Source organism: Gossypium hirsutum, chromosome D02 (assembly GCF_007990345.1).
Source record: "Gossypium hirsutum isolate 1008001.06 chromosome D02, Gossypium_hirsutum_v2.1, whole genome shotgun sequence".
Lineage (NCBI taxonomy): Eukaryota > Viridiplantae > Streptophyta > Magnoliopsida > Malvales > Malvaceae > Gossypium > Gossypium hirsutum.
Window position 1 is genome coordinate 9,345,154 of NC_053438.1, and position 10,270 is coordinate 9,355,423.

The 10,270-nt window shown below is 33.1% G+C and overlaps 2 protein-coding genes across 16 annotated transcripts; one reads left to right on the forward strand and one right to left on the reverse strand.

The window, feature by feature from the left end:
- Positions 1–411: 411 nt before the first annotated feature.
- Positions 412–9,934, reverse strand: LOC107910500 (uncharacterized). Of its 9 annotated transcripts, none has more exons than XM_041088386.1 (4): positions 9,669–9,934; positions 9,456–9,582; positions 2,675–2,909; positions 412–1,083 (listed from the first exon to the last, which is right to left on the reverse strand). In XM_041088386.1, the coding sequence occupies exons 3-4, from the start codon at positions 2,783–2,785 to the stop codon at positions 532–534; spliced, it is 663 nt and encodes a 220-aa protein (XP_040944320.1). In that variant the 5' UTR covers positions 2,786–2,909; positions 9,456–9,582; positions 9,669–9,934; the 3' UTR covers positions 412–531. The 9 variants fall into 9 exon arrangements, with proteins under 9 accessions (XP_040944320.1, XP_040944317.1, XP_040944318.1 ...); XM_041088383.1 differs by having other exon boundaries at positions 2,675–2,914; XM_041088384.1 differs by having other exon boundaries at positions 2,675–2,928.
- LOC107910499 (GTP-binding protein SAR1) lies at positions 6,852–9,662 on the forward strand. 7 transcript variants are annotated; one of them, XR_005910164.1, is made up of 5 exons: positions 6,852–6,939; positions 7,064–7,228; positions 7,714–7,796; positions 8,067–8,198; positions 9,168–9,662. XR_005910164.1 is itself a non-coding variant. In XM_016838353.2 (4 exons), the coding sequence occupies exons 2-4, from the start codon at positions 7,779–7,781 to the stop codon at positions 9,279–9,281; spliced, it is 264 nt and encodes an 87-aa protein (XP_016693842.1). In that variant the 5' UTR covers positions 6,852–7,228; positions 7,714–7,778; the 3' UTR covers positions 9,282–9,662. The 7 variants fall into 7 exon arrangements, 3 of the variants coding, with proteins under 3 accessions (XP_016693842.1, XP_016693843.1, XP_040944326.1); XR_005910162.1 differs by lacking the exon at positions 9,168–9,662 and adding an exon at positions 8,728–9,111; XR_005910163.1 differs by lacking the exon at positions 6,852–6,939 and adding an exon at positions 8,728–9,086 and having other exon boundaries at positions 6,957–7,228; positions 7,709–7,796.
- Positions 9,935–10,270: the final 336 nt, after the last annotated feature.

A 10,270-nucleotide genomic window follows, 5' to 3' on the forward strand; every position in this document is an offset into this window, starting at 1 on the left:
ATTCTTATGGTTAAAGAGCCACTTTGTCACCGTCCACCAACCTTGGAAAAGAAATGGTCAAATTGCTATTCTTTGCCAAGCTCAAGTCCCTTAACTAAAAGGTGCAATTATTCTTCAAGTCCTTAGCTCATAACAATCATATAATACACATCCTCCAACTCTAAGGTTTAATTTCCTTACAAGGCCTTCTACTTTGAGCAATTAAAATGTTAGATAATTGACCCTATGGCCTCTCTACCATTTCCACCTTATTTAAACACGATTCTCCCATACTTTTACACCAGATATACCCCATCATACTCTGTTTTGATCAGATTAAGAAATGATAATTATAGTGAATTTAGTAAATAGAATTCCATACTTTTATGGTCACTTGTACCCAAACATAAGATTAGGTTAATAGATATCAAGAGGCAAAAGGTAGCTTAGACTACATTCAATTATTGAAGAATCACATGGAGCTTAAAAATTAACACCACCACATCTATATGCTCCCTTCGTATGAAATATATATATTCAATTTTAAGAAGGCTAGAACCTCACCCAGCATCGAGTACATTGCGCCATACAATCTCCCTTACAATCCACATTGTAACCCAACACTTTGGGATTCCTAAGAAGAAGATTTTTAAGAGATTTACCTTTTATTCCCCAATCCTTTTCCAGTATCTGTACATTTGTTCTCAACTCGTGTTCGATATCACATCCAAGAACTTCAGGAAATTTCTTCAGCAATTTGCGCAGATCATCGTCTGACAGACCTAGGCTTCTCAGATATTCTAATATTTCATTAACGATTTCGAACCTTGGTTCTTCCTTCTTGCGTTCTTCACCCCAATACGGGGAGTGGACGAGCCCGAATGCCTTTCCAAGTATCTTGTCTTCCTCCTCATTGCTGAAACCAAATGCCGACAACGCTTGCCTGCATGCTTCCCATGTCTTTCCCTCTGTGTTTACATTTATTGCCCATTTATGAGGAGAAAAATGGGAGCTACCAACTCTCCTTATCACTGTCTGTGGGAGCCTACTTGAGAAGGTTACGCTGAATGGTACAATATTTGGTGCAGATGTTGCAGCATCAGGCTGCATCAAGAATTCATGGAAATAAACAAAACCAAGATTTGAATTAAACTTCCAAATATTGTATACCTATTAGGTTATATGTACGAATCACACATACAAAACTTCACATTGTTCTAATTATCAAAATGAATTAACTGTTGTGTCATCTCTTAATTCTAACTTGATCTTATTTTCATCTTTGTTTCAAATGGTGGCAAATCGAGCAACATAAACAACTCTTCTTACTGGGATAGTGGACCTTTTATCATTTTAAAGAGATTGAAGCATCGATATATTGTTTCTATCACATGCTATTGACATATAAGTTATTGTTACTACTTAAGAAACACCACTAACATGGAAACCCGAATAAAGTAGGCATTAGCAGAACAGATTTTTCATAAGTTTTATAATGTACTCTTTGCCTAGAGGGCCAACAATAATAAAAATGAAAAGCATCCATGATACACTATGTCTGATACTTCTAGGATGAGATGTGAGATTGATGAAACTTACAACACAAAAACAAGAGGTAGCAGAATCAAATGTCAACAAAGACGAAGCTAACGAATTTCCCAGCATCCCTGCACTATCAGAGAAATGAGAACTGCTATGAAACAAAATAGCCAACAAAGTCTGAACAATTTAGAGAGAAGGGTCATACTCAAAATCATACCAATACTGCTAAATTATGCCCAAGAATGTCACGAGTTATGCAATTAGCACTATGATATCTTACATGTTATATCCAATTAGGTTCAGAAAAACCCAGCAAACTCAAAACAGCTAGATCTCCATTTAACTAAAACCACAAACTACCTCAAGTGATATAAAGTCGTTGAACATTCAGATCATGTATTTAGTAATCTACTTTTTCTGGCTACATCATATTAAGTTTCATAGAGTTCAATTTAGGCTGCCTTAAAACCACTAGGTTTAGAGGTACAGCAGGAAGGAAGAACAAGCAATTGAATACACTACTTTGACTGTATAGTAACTAAAATTATCCTACTGATGGAACTTCTTGTTATAAGTTAGCATCCAGGGATTCGTTCATGTTAAATTGTACTAAAGAACAACTGAAATAGACAGTCCACCAGAAAAAGGTCAAAACTCCAAACTGCTAGGTAACCCATGGAAGATACTTCAATTCATTTTGAAGCACTTTAAGCAATAGAATTTCCATTGTATTCTTTAACAAGAAGCTCCATGATAATTAGGAAGGAAAATCACTCTAAGAACTTAGTATTTAGAAGGCATTGGTTTAGAAATGACAACCAGTATGGACGACAATCCCACAATTTTTCACCGTTGTTTTGAAATTGCAGCTGGAAAGCATATAAATCCAATACTTAGGAGCCCCCACATGCACCCTTATGTAAACCTACTTACAAACAAATAAATTGGCCCTTGGAGGATTGATTACCTAAAAATGCAACAATAATAGGGCTTAAAATGCCTATTATTTGAAACCCTTTACTTTGATTATCAATCTCTTGAACCTGGAATGTGAAATCAAGCAAACCCCAAACCCTATCCTAATACAAAATTGGGAATTTTAGTGTGTTTTTTTTTTTAACAAAAAAAACATGGATGAGAATAGAAAAATTACCTGAAGGAGAGAGTGCTGAAGGTGTTGAATGGAGAAGAAATGAGGTTTGGTTAGGTCAGAAAGGAAGGGTAAGAGAAGACCCCACCCCAAACATGAGAACCACAGATCCATTCCTAGGTGATTGCTTTGCCTTGTAATATCCTTTGATGATAGCCAGTAGACAACTCCTCAAGTCAAGTGGCTGACTTTTGGATTCCCTTTGTTTACAATTAGCTGTTTGTGTCATATCTTGGGCCTGCACTGATAAGCAAGGCCTAACCATCTTGTAAATTACAGGTCTACAAGTATAGATTTTGAAGAAACATGGTTCATACATTTTCTTTTATTTCTTTGTTCTTTTTCTCTTTATTTCATAACATAGCACAATTGTGAAAGCATTCAATCTCAACTACCTTTAAGTATTGTGTATGCTGGGAAGGATTATCAAGCAAATCAAATGCAGTACAAAAGTCGCACTATACACCACCATTTAACGTGAAGGATCAATCATCAATAATTATTGGTGCTAGGGTGTAAAGACTTAGGGCTAGTTTGGATGGGCGGTGTGTTTACTTCTGGTGAGGTTAAAAACAGCGGTGGCGGTGAGATTGTATACTGTAGCGGTGAGATTAGAAACAATAGTGGAGTGTGTGTTTGGATTCAAATGCAGCTGTAGCGGTGAGGTGAGAATAAAAAATGACTATTAAGACATTAGATTAGAATTGATATATAATATAAGTTTTTTAAATTATTTTACTTTTTTTAAAATTATTAAAATATATGAATTTATAAATTTATTTAATAAAATATTAAAATGTATCTTCTAATATTTTAATGAATTATATAATTAATTTAAATTATTTATTAGATAAAATGATAATTATTTTTAATTTTTTATAGTTAAATATTTTTTTATAACAATAATAAATATTATTTTCAGAAATAGTAACATTATACTTGGATCAAATTTTGAAGTATTTAAACAGATTATTTTTAATAAAAAATATAATAACATAAGATATAACAAGTTTCATTATTAGTAGAAATTAGGTTATGATACAAAATGTTTTTACAAATATGGATTCATTAAACTAGTTGCAATGGTTTCCCTTAATATCGTGATTTCAAGGTCACTTTCTCTGTTAGAAGAACTCGATTCACCTCTGTCAAATTGGCTTGAAGAGACTGGCATGTCAGGTATATTCTCAAATTCTCGAAAATCCTCATCATTTGACCAAGCATGTCTTCGAATGTAATTATGCAAAACCATTGTTGCAATAACTATTAAAACTTGCTTGTTGAATGAATAACTTGGAATATCTCTTAATATTGGCCAATTTTTTTCCACACTCCAAATGTTCGTTCAATCACAGAGCGTAACGAAGAATGGGCATGATTAAAGATTTCTTTTTTCCAGATACTTGATTATTACCTCGACGAAAATCAGGTAAATGATATCGTTCCCCCTATATGGACCTAGAAAACCTGCCATTTGTGGATATCCTGAATCTACAAGATAATATTTTCCTACAAAAAAGTAAAACATAATATCAAGTTTAAAAATAATTTTAATATTTTAATATTTTTTTATGTAAAAAGTAATTAAAAAATTAAAGTTCAACCTGGTGGAGGGTGTGGAAACTTCAACTCTTGTTTTCTAAGTGCTTGCAAAAAAATTCTACTATCATGTGCTGTTCCTTCCCAACCAGGAAATGCAAAAATAAAGCACATGTTGAAGTTACAAACTGCCATAATATTTTGAGTTGGTTCACCTTTTCGTCCGATATAAGGTATTTGACAAGAAGCGAAATGCATGCTTTTATGTGTGTTCCATCTATGGCCCCAATACAATCCTTTAAAAAAAATACAAGTAATAAGATAAAAGTTAGAAATAATTTATATTTTAAAAATATAAAGATTGTGTAAATATTACCTTAAAATGAGGCCAATATCTTGTATCATGTCGAATATGGTTCGGTACTTCCTCGAATTGACCTTCAGTGGGTTTAATCGTGTCTATTCCCATTCGAGCAAATATATGCAACATATCAATAAAAATTCGACTAACAGTTTCCCCAGATCGTTGAAATCGCTCTGTTGCATTTGAAATTCTCTATTTCCAAGAATGTACAATGATAATGCTATCTTCTCCATCGCCGATACTTTCCCATTCTTTAAGCCATAATTTGTTTGCAATCATGCAACAAGCTGTGAAATATATCTTTTGGCATCCTAAAACTATTCATGCAACGATCATCGTGCCCATTTAATACTTCGTCCACCCACATTTGACCTGTATAATTTGAATCCATACGCGGTTGCATAGTGAAATAAGTTTCATGGTGTACCAATACACTGCTTAACACATATTCTTCCTCTTCATGATACTTGTTTTTCTCAACTTGGGTAACAATTGTGGCTATTCTTCGTTGAGCTTCTTCACTTAATTCAGGGGTATGGTTGGAAGGGAAATGAGGATGTTGCTACCAAGGATCAAAATGATACAATTGGATTTTGTTCATCATACTCACGTCGAAGCCACCAAACCCTATCATCTGGATCTAAGTTCAAAAACACTTCTCGTTTCACCGGTATTTGGAACATTTTGGTGGCAAAATAGTACAGTTCATATTTTTTTGGAATTTCATCTCCCAGAGCACGCAAAGCATCCATTGCATTTGAAATAGTATATTGAGAGTGAGGGAAAATAATTTCATTCACTGACTTTCTTGGACTAGCCATACTCTCACACAATTTCTCAATCTGAGTAGTTAATGTATTTCTTAATGATTTTCTACTTAAACTTGATTTTTTTCCTTTACCGTGTACAGCCCCAAGTGTTTGCTTTCTTCGATTAGGAATTTCATGAGAAGGGTTTGATGGTACCTCATCAGGAGGAATACATTCATTCTCATTACTATGTTCATCTGAATCACCAAATCCCTCATTAGGTACATCATCTCCCATAGGAACCCCACTTGAAAGAACACCAGACAAAGGTGCTTATGCGTTCTCTCTAGTGGCTACAATGCCCCCAAACATTTGCCACATTAACTCATTCAATCGTGGTTCAATTCCTTTCTTCTTAAATCCTTTAAAATCAGGATTTTCCTACATAACATGTTAAATGTTATACTAAGATTTTTATAGTTGTAAATTTTTAATTTTAATAAACTTTATGCATTAAAATAATGATAAAGTGAACATTAACCTGTATTTTTGTAGCCCACCATTCTTCGGTAGCATCGACCGTCTTTTTAGATAGACACCATCCAATACCTATAGATTCCTTAAGCAACTCCCTCCATAACCTCCATTCCTTTTTTAATGTATCCCACTTATTTTTCAATTGAGGTTTTCCATAATTTTTTTGTGTTTTTGCTTGAAAAAGAGCAATGACATTTTCCCATCCTTTTGAGTTTAGATGAGTTGTCAGTCTATTACCAGCATTGACTTCATTCACGCAAGGTTCACAAAATATCAACGTCATCTCATCATCCCAAACAACTTTTGTTGCTAAGCTGCTATCTCCCTCCGTAAAATTTCGTGTCTTTACCATCTATTGTCATTGATATAATTTAGTCAATGTGCTAGCATTCACCAAGAAGCATAGAGAAAATATACAGTCTATAAGTTATATTAGACGTCTCCCAATGCTAATCTTTATCTAGCCACACCCAAAAAAAACTGGCACCTTAATTGAAGCTTCAACTTAATGGAACAAGGGGAAATGAATGCAACAAAAATATAATATTCAAGTCTCATATTTACTCCATTTCTGATTCTCTTGGACACAAGACATATTTATATGGATATCAGACTTAAGTCTCTGGGGCAAACTGATAAAATTAAAGAAAAAATCTGCAAGAAGCATTGGTTCATGTTTATTGCTTAAAAATCTATCTACAATACAATTTCTTCATGTTTCTGTCAAATAAATACTGGGCCTTTGGGCCTTTGGCTACAAGCACTGATATGTTTATTTAATATGAGTTGTCTATGTGGTAATCTACATGTATGCATGTCAATAAAATTAACAAATGCTAATTTTTTTTTTATTTTAGAATGATTTGACAAAAACTATAAATTAAAATACTCAAATAAATTTTCTTCTAAAGTTGGAGGAGTAAAAAGGTTATTATGCCGAAAAAGAATAATAATAAAACAGATAAAAGGTTTATGTTCAAAGAAAAGCAACAAATTGACACTTGTAATTTCACAGGAATTTGACTCGGCGGAGCCACCGAGGGGATAAAAAAAAGAAAGAAAAAGCTTTTTCGTTCTTTGTAAGATTGGCATAGGCAAAATAAATCCATTATGCTTCAAAGATTGAAATTAACTGATGCAACCACTTTTCATTTGTTTAATTATTAATTAATTTATTTTCTCGATATACGGTCAATGGTGAAGGAGAAGGGGGAGGAGGAGGATCAAGTGACCGGACGGTGGAAGAGCTGAAAGTATGTCATCAACAGGAGACCTAGACCTTTAAATCGAGCAGCTGATGAATTGTAAGCCACTGTCGGAGGAGGAGGTTAAGGCGTTATGCGAGCAGATTTTTATATTCAGTTTTAGGTAGTTTGATTTCTGTTCACTCATGACTTTTGACCAGATTTTTATTGTGCATTTCAGTCGAAAGACATTGATTTATCTAGTGCTTACCCTTTATCACATGTATCCTGATTATGACTTCAGGTATCTCTGTATATGTTTCATCAGTACATTTTCATTTAAAAGAAAGTTTAAAAGGAGGATTATGGGGTAATACCACTGTCAGCTTATTTGGTGACTTCACAACCCACTATATAATCCTCTTTTTATTGCAATGGGAGTGTTGTCAAAAGGTTTTGACAGACAGTTCAGCATACTGTCGCTCTTGGAGGAGCTGAGAGTTCAACTCTCTCCATTTCCCAAATCTAATTCTTCTGATTATATGGGTTTGATTGTGTCTGATTCAAGTCTTATTTGTTCTATTGAATGCTTTATACTGACATTCATGTGTGTCTTATATGGTTCTCTTATATTATGATATTGCATGTGCTGATGTGGTTCTAGTGCAGTTAAAGCACACCAGTTCTTAACAGAGGAAAGCTGGGATACCTTTAAATAGATTTTTGATACCAACATGCTTGAAGCGTCGAAGGTATTGGCATAAGTAGTCATTTATTCTCTTGACATTGGATATCAAAAGATTATTGGGCACATTTGTGAGAGAAGGAATATGCATTTCCTCTAATATTAACTTGCAGTTACTCTTGTTGCACTCTCCTATCTCCTGTTCTTGTGGTATTTATGCTGGTCATAAATATAACTTAAGTGATTTTAGTCTAGAATTTGCATGTTCATCAATTTTTTTGGGAGTTAATCAGACTCATGACAAGTATTTAGGAGTATTGGAATTTGAAAATTGCAGAGACTAGTTCAGCATCAGCCAACACAGAACCCAACATTGAAAGAACTAAGCATAGGAATGATCAAATTCAAGGCCTTTGATTTGGGTGGTCATCAGATTGCTCGTAGGGTCTGGAAGGACTATTACGCCAAGGTATTTGCATTTATGTATGTGTGTATATATATTTTTTCAATAAGAAACCAACTAAAAAATTCAAGTATTAATCAATTGTTATCACCAGTTTAATAAGAAACATATTAATGAATGGTTGGATGGTGAAAAGACTCAAAAGACAGCAAAATTTTGCCCATATACATATTTGCTTGGTTGTATGCCCATATCTTTGCTGTAATTTTGTGATGAGAGAATTTTGTTATCTTTTACAAAGCATAGGTCATCTTTTAACAGGTATGGATGAATTTGGTAACCTACCTATGTGATTGAAATTGTTTTGGGATAGTTTTAGCATTTTTTTATATTTTGATATATTTTAGAAATTATTAATAATCATTAATAATTTTATTTTTAATAACTTTCATAGCTTTTTTTGATTAAATTTTATTTTTTAATGATAATATTCAAAAATGAATTTGTACATATAATTGTTTAGTCATTTGTTCAAGTTAATTATGAATGTGCAAATTTTATTTTTTTAATGATAATATCTTCTTGCACCTACTAGGTTGGATTGATGCTAAGAGGAATGGGATAAAATTCCTTTTATCAGGTGATGCAGGCCATGACTGTTTGATTTCTTTCTTCCCCAAAGTACCAAAAATTCCCTTGGATAAAATAAGGAATTATAAGATCATATATGCTTGTGATATATGGTATATGGTATATGGTATATGGTACTAACCCCCTCACGATGAACTCGTGTTAGGCATGAAGTCATATAGCAAACCTGCCTAAACTTGTTCATATTACTACAAGCTTTTGTTGTTTCGTTTGTTTCGTTGTGCTTTGTTTTGTTTTTGATAGTTTTAGTTTTTGAGGGTTTGAGACATGAATACAGCATTGCTGGAGACATGAATATGGATGGTATTATTACCGATTTGTTTTCTTATTTTATCAGGTCTCTTTCATTAGATAATAATGTTTTAATTATGTTGATTTATATAGGTTAGAAGGGAGAAAATCAGTGAAAGAATGAAGTATCTGCAAGATTTAGTACCAGGATATAACAAAATCACAGGCAAAGCTGGTATGCTGAATGAAATCATCAATTATGTTTAATCTCTTCAACGAGAAGTAGAGGTAAAAAAATAATAGAGAAAGAACATATGGATTTGTGTATGAACACAAATATTCTTTGAGTCTCCTAAGAACAAGATGAGAAGGAAAAACAGAAACTACTTTGATACAATCCAAACACATATATAGAGTAGAAAAAGAAGGGTTTTGACTTACCAGATCAAAGTTGAGAACAAGATTGATAGGATGAGTAGAAAAATAGAGCTTTTTTGAGAGTCTGCTGTGCTGTTGGTGGAGTTTTGTTACTGTCAATTGAAGAGCAGGAGTTGAAGAGCAGGGTTTTCTGTAGATTGGGAAAGAAATTAACTTAATTTTCAAGGATAAAATGGTAAAATAATAAATAAAAGTAAGGCTATTTTTGTCTGTTACAGTGCCAACTGCTCAGTTTAGCCCTCCACTGCTGTTGATTTCTCCTGCTGTAAATCAGCTGATCAGTGTGGTGGAAAAGAAACCTCACTGCACTGACACTCTAAACCAAACAACACAACAGTGAGTTTGGCACTATCTTTTCCTTCAAAACGTGCCTCACTGCCTCAAAACCTCAAGCCAAAGGAAGCCTTAATATAATGTATTTGTGACAATCCATCTCCACCGTAGCTCTAATTTAATGATAAACATTTTTATTATATATTTGAGTACAAGTTAATCTCATAGGCTTACATTAATTTTGTTTTATTTTACATTCCTAATTTTTATAATAACTTTGCTTGAGTATTATCTTCATATTATTTCAACCTATTTTTAGCGACTTCCAATTAATTTGCTTTGATTATTTAAATATATTCAGTAATAGTTATTAATTTAAAATTGGTTTCTTAGTACATTGAAATTTTTATTTTTTATATTGTAAATAATAAGTAAATATTTTGTTCAACTCGTGAATTTGTTTCTATTTTGGTTTAATGACAAATTTGGTCACTAATGTTTACACGTTTTGTTAAAATGGCCCTAATTTTATTTTTGAGCCTTTT